Consider the following 22,733-nt stretch of genomic DNA (forward strand, 5'->3'; position numbering starts at 1 on the left):
ACTGGAACCAAGCCTTCTCCCGCCCTCATTCCCCAGTCCCACACCCTCCCCCAGGACTGCCTCGGCAATTCTGCCTTTGTCAAGCAGCCCCACCTAAACACTCATCTGAATAGATGGAATTCAGGGAATCCATAGAAATTTGGGTTCTCTACCCCCAGCACATCTTTAGATCTCTGTAAAAGTAGACGCTGTTTGGAATATTCATATGTTAGTGTAAACATTTTGTGACCCACAATCATAGTTTTACTATTCTAAAACAAGCAACAACAACAACAAAATCGGGAAACCCAGGAAATGTATGAAGAGGAAAATAAAGTTGCCTGCAATCTTATCTCTTAGTGATGACCACTGTTAATATTTAAGTGATAAATAGTCATTTAATAGTTCTTATGAGGCTGAAAGGAGCCTTTGTCAGGCTGCATTTGGGGTAGGTGGTGGATTAAACAAATAGTAGAAATATTACTGGCTCAGGGCATTTCAGAAGTCAGAGGCAAGGTATTTGCTAGCATCTTTTGTAGTACTTTTTGGTTTGATATTTAACTTAGATTAGAATTTTCTCTTGTGGGGAGCAGGCAGTCATTATTAGGGTGAAACTATATAAAGTCTATGCATAGCTTCTCACATTGAATGGAAGACAGTTTTGCTCACAGGAATGTTCTGGGTATAGAATTTATGTGGTTTCTTTTCCATTTAGATTCCACAGAAAATTTTTATCACATATCATTTAAATGTAACCTGAAATGACTGCCCTTTAAAAATAGTCCTTAACTAAATTGCATTGAATTGTATACTTTGTGTATTTTTATAATGTACATGTATTGTACATTCTATTTTTAAAATACAAAGTAAACTGTATTAATGCTATTTATCTACCTTCAGTGCTCCAGGAAAATTAAATTTGATTTGCTTTTTATTATGTTATTTTATTACTCTAATTATATAATATGTACCTTATTCTTATGTAAATAAATTGATTGAGATCAGATTATGAAGGACAGATGGCAGAAGTGCCTCATTCTTTGAATTCAATTTGGCTTTCTTTTAAACTTATTTTCCAGCTTATAGATAATCAAGTCTAAAGTGTTTTACAAAAATAGTAGGAATTAGTGCAACCCTTAAAATGTAATGCATCGTTTCTTCTGCTCAGAGTGCAGGGGATTTACTTGTTTCAATGGTGCATCAAATAAATCCTTGGTATCTTGGGAAACAGGCCCTAGTGTTTTTACATCAGGAACAGCTCTCACTTGACAGAATTTTAATTACTGTGTGTTCTTCACTTTTGTGATCACCAGGTTCTCTTATTCAAGTACCTTCCGTTGAGAGGGGGAAACTTAGTAAAGTTCGCCTGGGTTCATTGTCTTTGAAAAAGGAAGGAGAAAGACAATGCTTCTTGTTTACAAAACACTTTTTAATTTGTACAAGAAGTTCAGGAGGAAAGCTACATCTGCTCAAGGTACTGGTTTTATATGACTATTCCATTTATGTTCCATGCACTTAAGAGGCATTGAGGTTAACTTAATTATGACTTTCCTATGCCTGCTATCATAAAATAGATTGTCAGATTTCATGGTGAGGTAATATACAGTTACCAATCCTGACACTTACTTTGTTGTCAGTTGGATCCAAAGTAATAGAAATGTAAGTGTGCATTGCCATAAAGAAGAGCAATTAAAATCATAACCTGGACAAAATTACTAGTTGGTGACTACTGAGCTACAAAAATCTTGTCAAATTACTGCAGTGTACTGATTATATAATATTTACTAAATGCTCCTTTATCTTGCTCAGTACCAGGAGTGAGCAAACTATGGCCCGCAGCTTGTTGCCTGTTTTTGATAGTAGAGTTTTATTGGAACGCAGCCATACTCATTTCCTTACATATTGTCCCTGGCTGTTTTCATGCTTTTTTAGAACAGCAGATTTGAGCAGTTGCGATAGAGATCACACGGCTTGCAAAGCCTAAAAGGTTTACTAGCTGGCTCTTAACAGAAGTCTGCCTATCTGTACCTTCTGTTATTAGTGCCTGAAAATATTATCCAACATCACAACCAAGGCTTCCTACTGCTTAAATCACTTCCTGGTTGGAGAGTTCTGCCCTTTGCTGAGCTGCATTCACTCTACAGGGCCCCTGAGGTGCCATATAGTCTCCCATAGACTGACTTGCTAAATTTTATAAACATTGGGAGTGAGAGTCGGATGTGGGGAAGAACATGAAGTTCAATGAATTCAATTACTTTTACACATCTAGGTTTAATTTTGAACTCTATGAAAAATTATTTATGAAGTACAATTGCTATTTTCTTTTGTGGCAGTTTGAATGTAAGGTTTGCAAATCACAGGTTCCCAACCTGTGAAAGACTCTTAGCCTCTTAATGAAAAATTGGTCTGTTTCCAGACAGGTGGAGTTCTCTCTCTAATAGAATGTACATTGGTTGAGGAGCCCGATACAAGCGATGATGACTGTAAGTCACATACTGTCACTTAGAATTATATTAGAATTAAATAGTCCTATGGTTTTTATTCATTCATAGCTAAGAAGAGCTGCTTAAGGAAGCAGGAAAGATGTTAAGAATAAACTCCCTGAATTCATTTATATATGAAAAATTCTGTTGAGCCATTTAACCTGTGACCTGGTTAAACCATCTTTGGGAATTCACATTTTACTGAATTTGTCTCTTGATAGTGACTGCAGTGGCAGAAAAGAAAGAGATTGAATTAGTGTGTTGGAATTCCGTAAATTATGGAAATTTAAAAAAAAATAAAAACATGAAATGAGAAGGAAAGCAGGATCCTAGTCCTGAGTAACCTACTGATCTCAGTTTCTTCATCTGCTTATGAGCTTAACAAAGCCTTCCCCAGGCCCAAGAAGCACCATATTTCTGAAATGAGATTCTGGACTTAAATGCACATTGATTGTATTACTAGAACCATGTGAAAGCAACTATCACTCATATTTTTGTGTTCACATCTAATTGTTTGGTTTACATGTGTTGAAGCCAAAGGTTCTGGGCAAGTGTTTGGACACCTGGATTTTAAAATAGTGGTGGAGCCTCCTGACGCTGCCCCTTTCACTGTGGTCTTGTTAGCACCTTCACGCCAGGAGAAAGCTGCCTGGACAAGTGACATCAGTCAGGTAAGCAAGTGGCTTTGGCCCTAAGTTGGGTTTTGTTTTTGTTTTAAATTTTACAACATAAACTTTTGGGAAGGAGTTTTAGAGTCAATTTATTTTTATTAGAAAATTATATCTGGTTGCTGTGGTCACTACCAGTACCGCTGTATGTCTTCATGTATTAAATCATTTGTGGTTGTTGTTTGTTTAAAATTTACTTGAAATGTAGTTATTGCATTTTGTATCCTGGGCACTTTTTTACAAGCTGATAATGTAGTCACTTGTGTTGGACAGTGTTAAAATTGCCCTGTGAGTAATAAATTCTCCAGTGACCTCACTAGATTTTTTTTTTTTTTCTTATTTGTTACTGAGGTAGGAAAATGGTGAGAGATTCAGAAAAGGCTAACAAGGACTATGGAATCAAATCAAAGAAGAGATACTGTCTGTAGTATGAAGCCTGCAAATGAGCTGCTGTATTTTATATAGAAAAAATTAGGGAACAGATTTGCTTACCTTTCCTTGATCAGCAATGCCCAGTTAGGGAATTGCTTCATTTATTCAGCATTTGAAAGAATGTCAAAACTAGTGATGATTGGACTTGGGCATTCTTCAATCCAATTAACCAATCTAGGTGAAAAGGGAAGCTGTGTAAGGAATTAACCAATCTAGGTGAAAAGGGAAGCTGTGTAAAGAATTAACCAATCTAGGTGAAAAGGGAAGCTGTGTAAGGAAAATATTAAAAGAAAGCTTGATTATTATCTTCAAAGTTGTTAACTCAAGGAAGATTGGGGCAAACAGGAAAGGCATATGCTATAGATCCCATTGTCTTCCTTTTCCGAAGAGCTTATAGTACTTATATAGAGTAAGTCCCCTGCATACAAACTAGTTCTGTTCCAAGAGTGCATTCATAAGTCCAATTTGTTCATAAGTCCAACAAAGTTAGCCTAGGTACCCAACTGACACAATTGACTATATAGTACTGTACTGTAATAGGTTTATAATACTTTTACACACAAATAATACATAAAAAAACAAACAAAAATTAAAGAAAACATTTTTAATCTTACAATACATTATCTTGAAAAGTAGTGTAGTACAGTACAACAGCTGGCTGTTCTTAGCATACCAGCTACATCACTGCTACTTTTGCACTTACTTCTGGACATCCTGGGCTTGAAATAAGATACTGTACTACTGTACTCTATATAGCACTGCACAGTAAAGTACACAAAAGCACAACCACTTTACAGGATGCACACACGTGACAATGTATGCCAGACACAGGAACTAACTTACGTGATTGGACATGCGAACACATGTTAGCATCTTTGGAAGTTCAAAACTTGAAGGCTCATGTGTAGGGAACTTACTGTATAAGACTTAGGTATAAATAGAAACTATATCATAGTTCTTCAGATACTTAATTTTTTTCAGAGTGACTGAAAACTGAGGGGAAATAGAAAGAAAATGAATGGACAAAATAATTATTTTTGTGTGTCAAAGAAATTTTACAGTCTCATTTGACCCTTACGGTAGTATTCTGAAGGCTAACAGAAATAGTAGTCCCATTTCACAGGTGAGAAACCTGAGGTTTGGGAGGTTAATAAGCATTTGTCCAAATACACAACTGTGTTGAGTCAGGACTCAAACCTAATCTAGGTCTTTTATTAGCACTCTAAATATCCTCTACTGGAATTCTGGATTTTTACTTCTTTTCTCCCAGGACTCTTTTGATGATGAATAAATAGCTGAAGTGAAGGTGCTGCTTTTCTGGTTAACAAAGGAATGAAAATATGGGCTCTTGTGTATTTGCATAATTACATCCTTGTGGTGATTTATTAATACTTTCATTAGCTCTATGCTGTATGAATTAATACTTTAATTAAGTCTCTGTAGTACACCTTTTACCTGATGAGACTCTGAATCAGCCATTGATTCTATGCACGTTAATTGAGCAATCACCATGTGCTGCCAGGTACTGTGTAGGTACCAGGGATATGGCAACGGTCCCTGTTCTCAAGGAGATAGGCAGGCTAGTAGGGAAGAAAGGGAAGTAGACAACTTAATGCAACAAGATTTTGTATGTGTTGTGAAGCCAAGATGAGTAGGAAAAATACGGAGAATTGGAGTGTAGGCAAAGATGTTTTTCCAGCTGCTTATAGCTTCTACCTTATGATGTAACTGGGGCTCCTAAGATACAGAGTTGATAAAAGCGCTAAGTGATCTTCCTTAGGGGGCCTGGTGAGGCATTGCTAAGAGAGAAAGACCCATGGGGTGCATGAATGATTCTATGCCTGGTCCTTTAAAGAAAGGATCCAATACTTTGCTTCCCAGAAGCCTCCAAGTGATTCTCTCTACTTAGTCTACATCTTGAGTTGAGTATACAACTTCTTCCTGTTTCTCCAAGTTTCTATGACTAATATATTAAGCTGATTATATGTACAATTGAACTGGAGAAGGAAACAACAGAAAATTGTATCTTTCTGAGGGACAATGATATCATTACATGAAATTACTGTGTTCCATAGAGCTTTGATATCGTGTGTCTTTGACACTTATGATTTCAGCCATTCAATAAATATATTTTGGTTAAATAAAGTACCAGTGCCACTAACTATTTAGGCACTTGTGATATATCATGGACAGGAGGCAACAGCAACAAAAAATTCCCTGACCTTATGTAGCTTACATTCTAGTGTGGGGAAAACTGAAAATAGCAGTATACATAATAAGTAAGTATATAATATTTTATGCCAGAGGGTGATAGGCCAGGGTAAGAAGGATTGGGCTACTGGAGGTAGATGGGGGTTGGTACAGTTTTTTAAAAGGTGAGCATCTTATTTTGAAGAAGACATCTAAACAAAGACTGCAATAAGTGATGGAAATACCGTGTTGATATTGTAATGAAGGGAAAGTCGTTCCCTTGGCAGTGCAGAGGGAACAGCCACTGCAAAGACTCTAGAGTAGGAGGACACTGCATATTTTGAGTAATAGCATGAAGACTAGTGTGGCTGAAGGGGAATGTGCAAGAGGGAAAAGAGAAAAAGAGGAAGTAATTTAAGTGGAGTTGTTAAGTAAGCAGTGGGATATAGATGTTAATCGCTTGGAGGGAGGTCCAGGTGGGAGACTCTACGCCATTTAGATGGTATTTAAGGCCTGTTGAGATCACCCAGAGAGTAGATGTAGATAGACTGAGAAGAGGGCCATGGACTGGGTGAGGAGTCATGGAGAACAACAAAGAAGAGAAGGAATCAGCAGAGCAATTGGAGGATAGCCAAGAGGACTTGGTGTCCTGTAAGTCAAGTGAAGAAAATGTATCAGGGAGTGGGGAGTGATTATGTCAGCTACTACTGAAAGCTGAGTATGGTAGTGAGTGTTCTGAGATGCTTAGTGATTTTCCCAACTCAGGGTTTGAATGCTGAGCGGTAGAGACAGAGTGCTTCACTATTGATTGAGCCTAGCCTACTGCCCAGCAGCCTGCATCTCAACCGGGCTTTGTTCTCCGCTTAAAGCATTTTCATCTTATGGGGAAAATTATGTGCTATACACACGTTGATGGAATTTGTCAGTATTTCAAGTATGCCTCTGGACATATTCATTATTAAGATGAGTCTACAGAATGCTTGAAAATGTACTTTTTAATATTTTATCATGTATATGTAAAGATATGGACACAAAAAGGAAACCAGAAAGACTCCCAGCACCTAGATCACTAGGTAAATGTTTATCAAAGTGTCTTCCACAGATAATTACTGGAAGGTTTTTTTCTTTTTTTTTTTTGAATTTTATTTATTTTTTTATGCAGCAGGTCCAAAGGTTTTTTTTAAAATACAGATTCCTGAAACCACATTCCAGAAACCCCCCAGGTTTAACAAGCTCCACAGATCATTTTTGTGCAATTAAATTCGAGAAACCCTGTTCTGAAAATCAAATGTTTCCACCTCTAAAACCCTCACAATCCTGCCGTACAGAAATAATTTAACAGTTTGGCTCTAGGTGTATATATGCATCATTTTTTGCTTTTTACATCTTTTTATATTCCTGTGAATTCTTCATATTGGTGTCTTCTAATAGCAATATATGTATATTCTATCATGTTAACTTACCACTTTTCTAGCTCTTTCTGAATAATTAGGCATTCAGGCAGTTTCCAAGTTTCAGCATTAATATATGATGTGGTGCTAACCATCTTTGCACAGGGAGTTTCTCCCCTTTTAAAGGTCCCTTGGTGGTGTATCTTACCCACAGCCAGTAAGGCTGGTACAGGGGGCCTGATCACTTTCATGATTTCATGATACATGACTCGATAGACTGCCCAGACACTCCAAGGAATATGTAACTCATCGTTTCACAACATCTTCAGCAAGGTATCTATGCAACTTTCTTCTAAGTCCTGCCAACGTAGAGTTTTGTCACATTTGTCACATTTTCCTATTTAATGGAAAAGTGATACTGCTTTCTAGTGGTTTTAATTTACATGTCTGTAATTATCAGTGAGACTAACATTTTCCACTGTTTCTGTTCCTTGTCTGTTTATACCAGATGGACATTTATCCATTGGAGCTATCCTTACAGACTAGGGAAATGAGCTTTTTCTTTCAATCCAAATTATGAATATGTTCTCCATTATTTTGTCTATTTATTTTTGTCACTCTTTGTTTTGCAAAATTTTAATTTTTCCTGGCTTGATTCGATACCACCTTGCTAAACTGTTGTACCATGTTCTACCAATCATGTGTAGTTCTTATTTGAGATAACAAAGTGGTGCCTGACTATTGATATAATCCCAGTTTCACATAGAGAACTCTATACAAAAATTAAAATGTTTAGCTTTGTCAGGCCTCTCTCTCTGAAGCTGTAATCTTTAGAAGTAACAATGGCTTGAACGCTTAATTATAATTTTAGTTCCACCAGCAAGGTCATAATTAACCGTTGGTGCCTCCAACAAAATGTGCAAGTGGTTAATGGTCTTGACCAGTAATTCTTCCCTTTTTCATCTATTTATAGGGAAAAATTTGAGGCTGAAGATTTGACCATTCATTTCAATATAGTGCCTTCATTTGTGCATGTCTTACTGTCATACATAATGGTGTATTAAACAGATTTTTCTATAATTATGGGTACCAACTAAAATGCAGAATTAAAATTCACCTCTGAGCTTCTTGGTTTGGGCAGATGTGTCAAAATACAGGCAAATTTGTAGCACACTGACATGCTTCTTCCCTTAAAATAACTTCTCTGGAATCAATAGGGAATTTTTTACTTTAATATAAAAAGGTGAAATTAAAAGAGAAATTGAATTTACTGTTCTTCCTACTACTTAGAAGTATTAGGAAGGTAAAAAAAAAAATATGGTGACACAGTACACCACTGACTTTGACCAGTCATTTCCTTAAGCAAGGCCCTCAAAAAACCTTGCGGGAGGGAATTCCCTGGTGGTCCAGTGGTTAGGACTCTGCACTTCCACTGCAAGGGACACAGGTTCAATCCCTGGTCGGGGAACTAAGATCCCACAACCTGTGCAGTGCGGCCAAAAAAAACCCCAAGAAACAAAAAATAAATCAAAAAAATTACCTGGGGCTTCTGTGAGTGTACATATTCCGAGGCTCCACCCTGGTCAGAATCATTACAAACTGAACTAGAATAGCCTTGACCTAGGAATCTGCTTTTGTTAATATCCTATTAATTTCAAGGTTTATAGTAATTTACATAAATTCAGTACATCCTTAAAGATATGTGACATCCTGATTATTTTCATGTCTTTCTTCTTAACTGAGTGAACTGCATTCATTTTCCCAGGACTCAGTCTCTTCTCCCCAACACAACCAAGATATGTGCTTGTATGATCGTGAATATATACCATGGCTTCCAATATAAATATATTCATACACACATTCGTAAACATAAATTCTGTTGTAGTTTAACTTTTTTCTGGAAGAGAACTCTTTCTTCAATGTAGCAGTACTGAAAATGCCAAATGGAAGTGAGATAAAAGCAAAATACTCTGGTTGAAGTAGAATTGGTGGACCCAGAGCCCCCAGGAGTCCTGTTTGTTCACACCCTTGCTGTCACTGAAGCCCGTCTATGGAGCCTCCAAGAAATGAGTCCATTTCAAAACCACTCCTCTAGTTATAAAGCAGAAAATAGCACACCATTGTAAAGCAATTATACTCCATTAAAGATGTTAAAAAAAACCCAAAAAACACTCCTCTATTATAAATATACCGTAATATGTTTTATATATACATGTATGTATATGTGTGTAGATATATATATATATATTTATCCATCAAACAGATAGGTGTGGCAGTTATCAAAGACCTTTTTGTACATTTAAATATGACTTATTACATGGTCTTTTGAGCTGTAGTTCAGATTGGATGTACATTTTCTTCTCCTGAAACAAGTGTAAGTGAAAATTTCTTTTTCTTCCTGTTGAAAATAATTTTAATGCTTAACACAATGAATCAGAAAGATTTATGAATGAGATCTGACATTGGATAATAAGATGTTCAAAAGTGGTCACATAAATCTTCTCTTTTGGATCTAAAACACTTACCCCAAGTTTCAATTCTGGCAGTGTGGAGGACTGCATCGATTTAGATCCCTTCTAGCTACAAACAAGAAATGTTTAATACATAAAATCAGTATAATAAAAAATTTAATACATTGGTGATATTTACAGATATAAAGGGAAATCTCTAGTTGCCAGAAATAACAAGGGAACTTAAAGTCAGGGTAGACAGCATGTAAACTGAAGACATAGAGACTTGGGAATGATTTTAGTTTGGATATTGGTCCCACGCCCGAGGGGTATTAACAAAAGGAGCGAGGGTTAGCCTTGGGCCCCTTAAAGGAATTGAGATCCTTGTTTGCAGCCCTTGTTTGAAGCCTGGGCACTGGAAGCCTGCCCCATCCATGAAATAAGAACTCAAAAAACCCATTAGGCCAGGAAAGACATAAGGAAGTTTGTCTTTGACTTGGGTTCTGAATTTTCTTTTAATTAATTAATTAACTAATTAATTAATTTTTGGCTGCCTTGGGTCTTCGTTGCTGCACACGCGCTTTCTCTAGTTATGGCGAGCAGGGGCTACTCCTCTTCGTTGTGGTGCACGGGCTTCTCATTGCGGTGGCTTGTTTTGTTGTGGAGCACAGGCTCTAGGCGTGTGGGCTTCAGTAGTTGTGGCACACGGGCTCAGTAGTTGTGGCGCACGGGTTTTGTTGCTCCTCGGCATGTGGGATCTTCCCGGACCAGGGCTCTATCCTGTGTCCCCTGCATTGGCAGGTGGATTCTTAACCACTGCGCCACCAGGGAAGCCCCTTGGGTTCTGAATTTTTAAAAAGCTCCTTTGAGAAAAACAAATGTGTTTCTGGCCTGTGGATTTGAAATTCAGAGTTACAGTATTCACATGGTGTGAAAATTCCAAACTGAGAAATTAATGCAAAAACAATATTTGGACTGTTGCTAACCCAAAATGCTTGGTAGAAGCAAACACAAAGTCACTGCATTAGCAACACCTCAACAGTTCAGGGCTCATGACAAGGTGCTCAAAATCAAAAATTACAAATCTTGTGAGTAAACGATCTATCAATAGCGAGAGAAGACATAGTGAGCAGTATAATTAGCACTGCTGGAACTTCAGATAATAGCGTGATAACTTAGAAAAGACTGTGAAAAAGAATGTTTAAAATATAATAAAGCTATGAAAGGAAGGAAGGGAGGAAAGGAAGAAGGAAGGAAAGAAAAGAATAGATCACTGTGTAAAAAGGACCAGGCTGATCAAAGAACCAAATAGAAAATCGAAACATGAAAACTATAGCCCTAAGTCATCCTAAGGCTGTTGTCTGTGTAACTATATTATTGCTTAGACTGTTAAAGGAGACTGAAGGAACACTATATACTTGCCCCAATTCTTACCAAACACCGTCTCTGCCCTCCCACTTCCTGTGTTGATTACCCAAGTGGCATCCTCATTCTGCTCAGAAACAGTGAGAGTGAAAAGTCTAAGGAATAGCTAGAAATGTCACTGGGGTGAAGGATCACTTAACGCCTCCTTCCTTTCCCTGTCTGTGTGCGGTATCTGTCCCCATACAATCTTTTCCCCCATTCCTCCAAACCCCACACTCATAGTTTGATAAGAACAGGGATAATGTTAATCCATTTTCCCACTGGAATTAGGAAAGTGAATTTAAAGTAGTTTACCTTATTCATCTTTTTAAAAAATATTTATTTATTTTGTTGTGCCGGGTCTTAGTTGCAGCAGGTGGGCTCCTTAGTTGTGGCATGAGAACTCCTAGTTGCAGCATACATGTGGGATTTAGTTCCCTGACCAGGGATCAAACCCTGGCCCCCTCTCTCTTACTGTCTTCTCCATTATAAACACACACACCAGCCAGCCTCATCTCTTCATTTTCCCCTGTTTGTTCATGCTTAGAAATGGAGTCGTTGGCGTCTCTTTTCATCTAGCCCTGACTGAGAGCTCTCCCTTTGAGGTCCCGTGGCTGTTCTGAGGCCTAAGAGGATACCCCACCTACTGGTAGCTTGGTTCACTGGTGGAAACATTGACTCCATACAACTGGATACTAACTTAGGATATTGCAGTTTCAGGACTTATGGAAGAATACCATGTCCAACTTCTGCTGCTCAGAACTGATAGGGGGAGCAGCATTTATTTAGCCTAAAGAAAAGCAGGCTATACGTACCCTTTTCTGAAGAGAGTGAAATCTGTGCTTGGAACCAGACGAGCAAAGGCAGGCCCCCATTCTTTGGGGCCCACCACAGAGTGGTTAGTCTGGAACTGTACTCTTCATCCAGTGTTGAGGGAGTTTATAAGAAATGGTTTGGTAAAAACTGCAATTACTTTAAGGATGTTGTTGAGGATAATGTTCGCAACATTATTCAGTGTTTTCTTTATGAGAACCCATGAGATAATTTTCCTCTGGACTCAGACTAGGATGAATTGAGCTTCTATTAAACCGTGAATTTTGTAGTTCATCATGTGGCCCCCTTTGAGTTGGCTGTTCCGTAGCTCAGCTAATTTTGAGGACCATGTATAGCAAGTGTTTGGGACTTCTCAGCATAAAGTACATGTGGTGGATTGATCCCAGGCTTCATCTTATTATTTTCCACCCTTTATCCAAATCCTCTCTAATTTTCTTACTAATTTTGACTTTGTCTTACTATATGTATTTTTGTAATCCACCTATGGGAATAAGATATAGTATAAACTCACATGTAACCTAATTTGTAGTTAGATAACCATAATTATTCATATAAAAAGATAACTCCAAATTCCAGGTGCTTCAAGAAATGAATTGAGGGGAACTTTAAAATATTCTACTTTATTCCCAGAAGTTGAGATCCTCTATACCTGGTCACTGAAATAACGGCATAAGACATGAGGAAACAAAATTTTAAGGAAAAACAAACCTGAAAATGACTGATATGCTAAGTAGGGGATCAATAGTTAGGGGATGCCAGTGACCCAAAGTTTCTTATATGCATATTCATTCTTTTATTAGACATTGGGGTTTAGGATAAACCCTGAGTTCAAGAGCTCTGTGAAATCATTTGGCAATCAGCTTCTTCACACCATTTAATTACAGTCATAAAGTACTACATGGTATCCTAGTAACTAAAAGTAATTTCTGATTTTAAAGATTGTTTAAATCTCAAAATAAATCCTTCTCTAACCCAAAGTAATTGCAAAGGGAAATTTTGAATTGATAAGGCATAGATATAAATTAAAAAGGTAGAGAAAATTAGCAAAATTTCCTGAAGGAAAAGAGAAAGGAGATGAACAGGGCTTTATGTGTGCCAGAAACAGGAGAAATTATACAATACATCCTCACTGAACTAACACGGTGCCGGTAGAAACTGCTGGAGAAGCTAGTAAAATGTGGGAATTTATTGGCAAAAAGCACCGAGAAGCAGGCACAGAGCTTCCTAGTGAGAGAGAAGATGAATTCCATCCAAGCAAGCCACCATTTCTGCTCTGCCTGCCCCATACCGCCCACTAGGGCAGAGAATGAATATAGCAGAGGCAGTTTATACCTCACTAGAGGTGTAAACTTCTCAAGTAGTGCTGGGACTGCCAGAGAATTGTGCCGATGTGACATTGTGCTCAGAATCCTTGGGAAACACATTCTAGGAAAATGTAGCCCTTATATCCATCCTCAGGCATTTGCCAGGTGCACAGTTTTGGTATTTGGATATTGAATCTGTTCATCAATGTGTAATGTTTCCCTGTGTGTGTGTGTGCACCCGCGTGTGTGCATATGTGCACAAATGAGAAACTGAATTGTTTTGTGATTATAAATAATTCTGGGAAGATATGCTCCGCCTAGGTTTTCATATGGGTTTTAACTGTCTATTTTTTAATTTCACAGTGTGTGGACAACATACGGTGTAATGGTTTAATGACTATAGTGTTTGAAGAAAATTCCAAAGTTTCTGTGCCACATATGATTAAGTAAGTGTGATAATCCTTTCTCTTACATTTTAATCAGGATCAAATTGGTAGAGAATGTAAAACCCTGAATAAAATATTGTTTCAGTAGGCTTCTGCTTCCTGCTCTGAATATGTTTGACAGTAATGTGATTGATAATTCATGATATGCCATTATAAATAATAAGACTATCACAATGGTTTTTCAGATTCATAGTTTATTGACTCACAGCATAGAAAAATAGTTTTTCATACTGTTTAGATGCCTTCCTCTGTACAAAAAACCTTTCAAAATTTTCAGGTTCAATGGATGGACCTAGAGATTGTCATACTGAGTGAAGTAAGTTAGACAGAGAAAGAGAAATATCTTATGGTATGGTATCGCTTATGTGTGGAACCTAAAAAGAAATGATACAAATGAACTTATTTACAAAACAGAAACAGACTCACAGACTTAGAGAACTAATTTATGGTTACCAGGGGGGAAGGGTGGGGGAAAGGGAGAGGTTGGGAGTTTGGGATAGACATGTACACACTGCTGTGTTTAGAGTGGATGGCCAACAAGGACCATATATAGCACAGGGTAAGCTGCTTTATATTATGTAACAACCTAGGTAGGAGGGGAGTTTGAAGGAGAATGGATACATGTATATGTGTAGCTGGGTCACTTTGCTGTGCACCTGAAACTATCACAGCATTGTTAATCAACTATACTCCAATATAAAATAAAAAGTTTTTTAAAATCTTCAAGTTCAATAGGTAAAGTTGTGATAGCCAGATGTGTCAGAGGGTGGACAAAAGTTTGGCAGATTCTTTTGCTGTCTTCTCAGTGGGTGTGAATCATATTAGTCAGATTTGGTTGTAGAGATACATTTAGATTTTGGAGACACTCAACATGAATTAACTGGCTTTTCCATGGTACCATTTACCCACAGCCTGTATATGGATTTGTCCCAGAGGCTATTGCCCAGCCCTGCCATCCTGCTCTCTATATGTTTTGTTAACAGAGCAAATCCTAGGGAATGGACTTGAGGACACGGGGAGGGGGAAGGGTAAGCTGGGACGAAGTGAGAGAGTAGCATTGACATATATACACTACCAAACGTAAAATAGATAGCTAGTGGGAAGCAGCTGCATAGCACAGGGAGATCAGCTTGGTGCTTTGTGACCACCTAGAGGGGTGGGATAGGGATTGTGGGAGGGAGATGCAAGAAGGAGGAGATATGGGGTTATATGTATATGTATAGCTGATTCACTTTGTTATACAGCAGAAACTTACACAACACTGTAAAGCAATTATACTCCAGTGAAGATGTTAAAAAAAAAAAAAAAGAAAGTGATCAACACTGAAAAAAACAAAACATAGAAACAAAAAAAAAGCAAATCCTATAATTTAATTATGATCACTAAGGAAACTAGTTTTAAGATGAGAAGTTACGTCAGAAACTGCATGCCATAGCTCTCTATATTAATGCTTTTGTCTCTACATACTTTTTTGTTTCCAAATTCAAAAATTATTTTAGGAGGATTTTCAAGCTAACCAAATTGTTCCCTACTCTCATTTTTTGGTTATTTGCAGTACAAATTCTAAGCATAAAATGTATTTTTAAAAGCAGTCCTGTTATATCTTTCCAAAAAAGTTACATGAAACTAAGAAAATGTTTGTCTTCCATGCCTTTTTATATGGACTTTTTTTAGGTCTCAGCTGTTTAAGACAAAGAAACAACATCAACTTTTCTCTTCTGATAGGTATTAATTATAATTAGCATCATTCCAATGGTATAAACTTTAAAACTTATTAATTATTGTATCAGATGAAGGCAGAGTACATTATACTAGTGCCATAATTACTACAGAAAAATATAAAAGGATGATACTGTTTTAAATTGCTAGTCAAATTTTAAAATATTTTGAGTAGGGTCATTTTAAAACTCTTGGGCAAAGATTCCTTTAGCATTCAGTTTTCTAGGTTTTTAATTTAGTATAGTTTTTAAAAAAAACAGGTCAGTTAAAAATGTACGATACTAAAATTAAAACCAAGTATGGAATATTAAGTCAAAAGTTTCAAATTATGACTTAATTTTTAAGTTCACATCACCAGGTTAGTTTTCTTATTAGTTTTCTATCATAGTATTCTTATTTTAATATTTCACAAAATAATATATATTATCTTAATTCCTTATTAAGAGTACTTTCATGAAGCTTAGACAGCCATGAAAGTCCAATCTGCTTTAGAATGAGAATAAATAATAACTTGGTGGCCAAGTTATAAGCTCCTAAACCTTCGGGCAGCTGCACACCCACTATGTATACATTTTGTTCACTTTAAACATTAGTACAGAAAAAAGCTTTAGTTCTGTGCCTGACCAAGTTACGGCTGGCGCCGGAATGCATCTTCTTTCCTCTGTGGTGGCAGTTTGACTAATGCCCATGTCCAATCTCATTTGTATTGATATAACTGCCTCCTGTACAGACCAAGACTTTCCTGCGTTTGGGTGCACAGGGAGGGTCACTGCAATGAGTTGGAACCACTCTCCTGGGAGGACAGAAACCTGTATCACGGGCTGTAGGGATTTCCCATTGGAGCCACACATGTTTGGATGCCCATCTGTACTCTACTAGATATATTCCCAAGGCAGAGTTTCATGTATTTCATATCTTTCTTCCTTCTATTTTTCCCTGCTTCATTGAGCCTGGTTCTCCTCAGTCAGAGAAAAGAGGATGATTTTGCAATCTCTGTTCCTTCTGATAGTCTCCTCCATGGCACTAGTCTACCCTAAATTCTGTATTCTTGCCTCCTTGCACATCTCTCTGGCTACATGCAATGAGAAAAAAAAAAAGATGTTTTACAGAGTTAAAAGAAAAAATTATCCTACCCTAATGGCATTACCTGGCAGGCACTCACTTCCTTTTAAAACTGACTAATTACAATAGGTGATTTGGGTTTGATGTCTCAAAATTACTTTTTTAAGTGTTTACCAAAAAGGAGTTGTTATTATCATAGGAGGCTTAAGTAATGCATTGTGTCTTCTCGAGGGTCCCTTAGGAAATTAAGATTTCGTTCAATGTAATAAAAGAAAATTAAATAATTTCCTAATATTTAATTTCTTTTCTTTACTTGAAATGAAACTGTAGTAATAACTCTGAAGGACAGTGGTGCAATTAGTCAGTTTCAATTTCATGTTGGCTACAATATATTTCTTCCCCTAGTGTTTGGTTAAAGTAATTATAGTCAAAAGATGCAAAAAAAGAGAAAAAGATGCAAAGCTCAAAACTACGAATAGAATGCAAAATCATGACATTTATTAGGTGATTATATCCCTTTAAGTGATGTTTTATGCTTTATGTATATAGGCTAACGCTTGCTTTCTTTTAATAATAGTTGCCCTCGGTTTTCTTAGAAAATAGAGATTTTAGGTGGGAAAATGGTGGGAGAAAAAGTGATTACCTCGATTAGCCATCCTCTAGACAGACTGTCTGGTTCATAAAAGTTTCTAAGGTCTTTTCACAAATGAGAAAGATTAAGAACCAGAAAAGTAAAGTTGGTTGAGGGTCACATACTAAGTGCAAAAAAGAGCCATGCTATTTTCAAGAATCTCAAAAGATAACACTTACGTATTTTCGAGATCAGTGATGTGACTAAAACTAACAGGCCGCCCTTAGTTCCTCACCAGAAATAAGCTACTCATTTAAAATGCTCTTTCAAGCCCGCAAATGAAGTCCTTCCGTCTGCACTGAGCTTACTTTGGGGTGGAACGTTTCCAAGAGCAAGCTAAGGAAGCTATTGATCTCTTTTTATCCCAAAGAAAATAAATATATAACTTAAAATCCCTTGAAGTGCTGAAAGGGCTAATTAAGGGCACTCACAACAAGCCAGCTGATTCTTAGCAAGCAGCTGCCTCACTGAACATCACTGGCCCTGTAGTGTATCCTTTAATCAAGTGGTGAAATCCAGGACTTCATGGACTGTCTGTTCTGACATGCTGCCGTGAAGGGGGACATGGGGTCTCAGATGGGAATGTGAAGGCTACGGGCAGTCTTAGCGAAGGTATGCATTTCTTTGAGCCCCACTTGGATTCAGCCTCAGCTTCCAAGCTTTTCATCTAGTGAACTTGGCCTCTATGCCGGCTTCTTTTGCCCTTTCTAACAAAGGTGCACCATGGGCTGAGGGCTCTGTGCACAGCCAAGGATCTCGAGGGCTGCCGTGTGAATCTTCCCTCCAGTTTGCTGTCCACTTGGAGAGGCTGCCGCAGGCTTCCAGTGCAAGGGCCTCGGGGTGATGGGTTGAGGAGGAGCCAGGTGGGAGGTTTTAGAGAATGAGAAAAGCCCAGCATTGCAGGTGGGCAGGTGGGCACTGTTCGGGGGAAATCTTTAGAAGAGTTGACTGCCTATATTACAGCCATTACTTTTTTTATGAAGACATTTTTAACACTGCAGAATATTGAAAATGTAAGGAAGATACAACATTTCACACAATTTATGGATTAAATTGTAATCAGAAAATGGTTGGCCTTAAATGCATTTATCAGCCAGAAAGAATGAAATGGATTAAGCATTCTTTTTCTAACATTCAAGAAGTTAGAAAAAGAATGACAAAAATCAACTGTAGGAAAGTGTAGGAAGGAAATAACTAAGATAAGAATGGAGATTAATAAATTAAAATATAGAAAAACAGTAGAATTGATCAATCAAAGAGCTGGTGCCAGAGGGAAAATACCTAATAATATAATCTATTAGTTTAATCAAGAAAAAAGGGGGAAAGCACAGATGTACAAAATTAGAAGCGAGGAAAAGAAATAACCACAGATAACAGCAGTGATATTTGGGTCTCCTCTTCCTCCCCACCCCTCTGTGGGGAGAATGTCACCCGCTGCTTTTTTTTTTTTTTTTTTTTGCGGTACGCGGGCCTCTCACTGTTGTGGCCTCTCCCGTTGCGGAGCACAGGCTCCGGACGCGCAGGCTCAGCGGCCATGGCTCACGGGCCCAGCCGCTCCACGGCAGGTGGGATCTTCCTGGACCAGGGCACGAACCCGTGTCCCCTGCATCGGCAGGCGGACTCTCAACCACTGCGCCACCAGGGAAGCCCCAACCTGCTACTTTTTAACCACACTTCTGATATTCTGATTTGAGGGCATAAGCAGTGCCCCTCCTAAATAGGGCTTTGGCTTTAATTTCCTAATAAAACATGATTGAACCAGAGAAAGAAGTGAAGGGTAGCAGAATCTGCCACCCTATAATATGCCACTGTGGCATATCGATTATGTTGAGCTATAGGTACTTGAGAAACAGCAAATGCAGAGAGAGGATTTTTCTGAATTCTTCTCATCGGCCTGAAGACAGATTCTCCAAAAGGAACTCAGTTGTCATAAATCCCCTTCCCAGGAGTTTCACCAACCATGGAAGATTGACAGTAGTCACAGGAAAGACTAGATGTCGACATCACACCCAGGCAAACTGTCACAAACTATCATACCTTCCATCTATTCTAAGGGTTCATTCATCTTTCCTAAAAATCATTTACTCTCCCCTGAGAGGGCTACATACCCCCCACCTCCCTTTCCCTATAAGATGGTATTTAAGTCTGAGTTCTAAGCCACCTCTGTGAGTTTCCCATTTTCCCCTGGTTATCTCCCATGTAAACTTGTTTATTTTTCTCTTGTTCATCTGTCTTTTATCACAGGGTCTCAGCCAACAACTCAGGAGGGTGGAGAGAAAATTATTTTTCCTCCCCTGCAGAAGGAATTCACAGAGTGAAATGAATTATTAACGTTGCCACAATTAATTCTGAACTTCCTAAATTATAATGGCACATTTGATGTTTTTACAGCCCTGCTTTGTTGTATGTAATATGTCCTATCACATCTTTCATCAAATGTAAGGGGAAGCCCAGACACGAGTATGTATTTACAAATATTGAGATACTCAGGGGCTGAGAGGCAGCCGTGCCCTGGTTTTGTCCTCATGTTCCTGCCTTGTGCGTAGGTCTGATGCCCGTCTTCACAAGGATGACACTGACATTTGCTTCAGTAAAACACTCAACTCCTGCAAAGTGCCCCAGATCCGTTATGCCAGCGTGGAGCGCCTCTTGGAGCGACTGACAGACCTGCGGTTTCTTAGTATCGATTTCCTCAATACCTTTCTGCACACCTATCGGATTTTCACGACGGCAGCCGTGGTGCTGGGGAAGCTTTCTGACATATACAAGAGGCCTTTCACCTCTATCCCCGTCAGGTAGGCCCGGCACTACCCTGTGATGAAAGTGTGGCCCACCTGGTCCCTGGGTCTCCGTGCAGATGGGCAGCCCTGCTCTGCAGGGCACTGGCTTGCCTTTGAACTTGCCAGGCCCCGCCAGTAGAAGCGGGGGAGTTGAGGTCACAGACAGTTCCCGAGGGAAGCAGTTGAAGTTTCCAAGTGGCCTTTGCTTGCTCTGTGAATATTTGGAAGATAACTCTATTGTTTGGGGCTTTTCTTTCTCCTTTTTTGTTAAATTGCAGGCCCTGATTCAGTAGGCCTGGAGTGGAGCCCGTTACCAGTGTTACTTGTCTTTGGACCACAGTTTAGTAGCAGGGGATTAGACTACGCCTAAATACTGTCTGTGTTCCTTTGGCAAGTGTGTAGTATACATGCAGCATTTAAATGAAGGTGAATCCAGCAACAGAAGTATGATGATATTGTGGCCTTTTAATGTAGGGAGCGTGTTCTTGAATGACATCAGGGGACTCATTTTCACTTGGCTACAACCTGTTAATAGCTTTTGCTCTTATTTTTAGGTCGTTGGAATTGTTTTTCGCTACCAGCCAGAATAGCAGAGGTGAACACTTGGTGGATGGCAAATCCCCGCGCCTGTGTCGCAAATTCTCTTCCCCACCACCACTGGCTGTGTCCAGAACGTCCTCCCCAGTGAGGGCCAGAAAGTTGTCCTTGACTTCTCCCTTGAACTCAAGGATAGGAGCGTTGGACCTGACCACCTGCTCAGCGTCCAGCAGTCCCACCACCACTCACAGCCCTGCTGCATCCCCACCACCACACACTGGTAAAGTACCGCTGGATCTTAGCCGAGGCCTTTCTTCTCCAGAACAAAGCCCAGGATCTGTAGAAGAGCATGTAGTTAACCCCCGCGTGGATCTGTGTAACAAGCTAAAACGAAGTATTCAAAGAGGTATTATCCAGCTGCCATACCCCGCATTTGCTGGCCCCCTGTTTCCCCACCATTCCTTCTGGAGCCCTAGTTTCCTTTCTTTACAACTTTCCTACTTCTGCATAGAAAGTAGAATGAATACAATGGCTAGTTAGAAAAAATTCCTGTAGTTCCCTCTAGCCTTTGTGGAAGGAGAGCTAGGTTAGCCGCCTTCTATGATAAAAGGCTAATTGCAGTCAGTTGTCTATGGAAGAATGATGTCATCTAAAGTGTTATCACTGGAAGGTTCTTGGTGGAATTAAGGCTGGTTGGCTAAAGAGCATAGCATGATATTTGGCATAGAGATAGGTTACCATGGTCCTCATCCATGACGTTGAGCCTCAGAGCCTTCTCCTCCTCCAGTGTCTACCTTAAGCACCTGTACTGCTTCCAGCCTTTCCCTGCTAATGTGACGACCTAGCCTGGAAGCTAGGTCATTAAGATGACTTCTTCAGTTTAGTTTCCAAGGCAACACTCCCTATTACAACAGAGATATAGGGAGAAAAGTTAAGTCTGAGACAGTGTTCATTTTCCATGACACAACCGAAGTGGTTTTTAAAAATGTGAATTAGATCATCTGGTTTCCTGATTAGATTCTCTAATGACTTCCTATCACACTTAGAATAAAGCACATTTATCTTCCCAAGGCCTTCAGATCCTATGAGACTTGGATGCTATCTCTCTCTTTAACCCCTGCTCCTGCTACGCTCCCTCATCGGCTAAGCTACAGTCACATTGATTTCCTTTTTGTGTCTCAGAAACACCTGGGTCATTTCTGCCTCAGGGCCTTTGCACTTGTTTATCCCTCTGCCTGGACAGTCTTCCTATATAAGCTCATGAGATCAGCAACCTTGTCTGTCTTGTTCACCTCTGTACTGTCAGTGCCTTGGCCAGTGCCTGGCAGGTAGTAAATTGTTAAATGAATAAATCAGGCAAAGCTCTCAGGGGACTAATCAAGGATTCCCGTGGCACATCTCCCTACTCTCCTCAGCTTGGTACAACATAGGGGTTGGAGGAGGTCATCCTTGTTCTTTTATAATCCAGTGTTTCTGTGATGAAAATAAACAAGATTTCATGGCCAAGTTAGCAAACAGCTTTTTTTTTTTTTTTTTTTACTATATAGTACCTGATTTCTTTACTGATAACATAATAAAAAATTGGGCAATAAGTCAGACAAAGTGTCCAGATTTTAAAGAGGATCCCCCAGATGGAAGCATAGACCCCTGCTTTTCTACCTGCTTCAAGATTCTATGTAGTTTCTAGCTCAGATCACTTAAATAAGCTTTCTGAGTGAAGTACTTAATGGAATTTTAACTGGAGCGGTTATCATCATCAAAAGGAGCACCCATTTAAACAAGAAATTCTTGAAATTGACACGTTAGCAACTCAGGAGGATGAAAGGGGGAAGATAATTAAAAAGTCATTAGAACAACAAGCTTTAGTAGAATCAGGATGGATTTTTCTTGGGAATAATGAGGTGATGCACAAGGTGACAGGTGCATCTGGGGTTTGATGCAGGCCAGTGCTTGGGAATCTCCAAGGTGGGAATGACTTTGGGAGGCTTATCTCAAACCTCCCCTCTGGGCCAGAGCGCCCTGGGAAACACAGGAACTTCTCAGAATATGGAAAGTTCTTTCCCCCTCCTTTATTGGACTGTATTAAATAGGAGAGGGGAAATCTGGAGGTAAGTCTGGTTTCTCATGTTATTTTGAGTTAGGGGAGCTTTAGGAATAAGTATTTTAGTGCCAGACATTTGTGACTGAGGCTTTGGTTTGATTGCCCCTGAGGCTGGGATGAGAACACAGTAAGGTCTGTTCAGGAGTCATTGTGTGACCACCTTCTCTGTGCAGGTTGCTGTGCTACAGGGTCCATAATGGTAAATAAGATGGTTCCCAGGCCCCTTATATATAGTTCCCTGGAGAAGGTGGACAAAACATAAGTATAAGGGCAGATAGTACAAGAGGTATAGATGGAGTGCTCCAGAAGGTGAAAAGCAGGG

General features: G+C 39.1%; 1 protein-coding gene across 6 annotated transcripts in view; it reads left to right on the top strand.

The window, feature by feature from the left end:
- Positions 1-22,733, top strand: part of RASGRF2 (Ras protein specific guanine nucleotide releasing factor 2) — a 232,965-nt gene that overhangs the window by 105,070 nt on the left and 105,162 nt on the right. For 2 of the 6 annotated variants that reach the window (XM_060295960.1, XM_060295961.1), the window contains exons 10-15: positions 1,293-1,453; positions 2,396-2,462; positions 2,997-3,133; positions 13,499-13,581; positions 19,540-19,788; positions 20,328-20,716. In XM_060295960.1, the coding sequence (XP_060151943.1) occupies positions 1,293-1,453; positions 2,396-2,462; positions 2,997-3,133; positions 13,499-13,581; positions 19,540-19,788; positions 20,328-20,716 (1,086 nt within the window). The remainder of the gene's footprint in view (positions 1-1,292; positions 1,454-2,395; positions 2,463-2,996; positions 3,134-13,498; positions 13,582-19,539; positions 19,789-20,327; positions 20,717-22,733) is intronic. The other 4 variants (XM_060295962.1, XM_060295963.1, XM_060295964.1 and 1 more) reach the window with 2 other exon arrangements.

The sequence above is a fragment of the Globicephala melas genome, chromosome 3 (genome assembly GCF_963455315.2).
Source record: "Globicephala melas chromosome 3, mGloMel1.2, whole genome shotgun sequence".
In the NCBI taxonomy this organism is placed as follows: Eukaryota; Metazoa; Chordata; class Mammalia; order Artiodactyla; family Delphinidae; genus Globicephala; species Globicephala melas.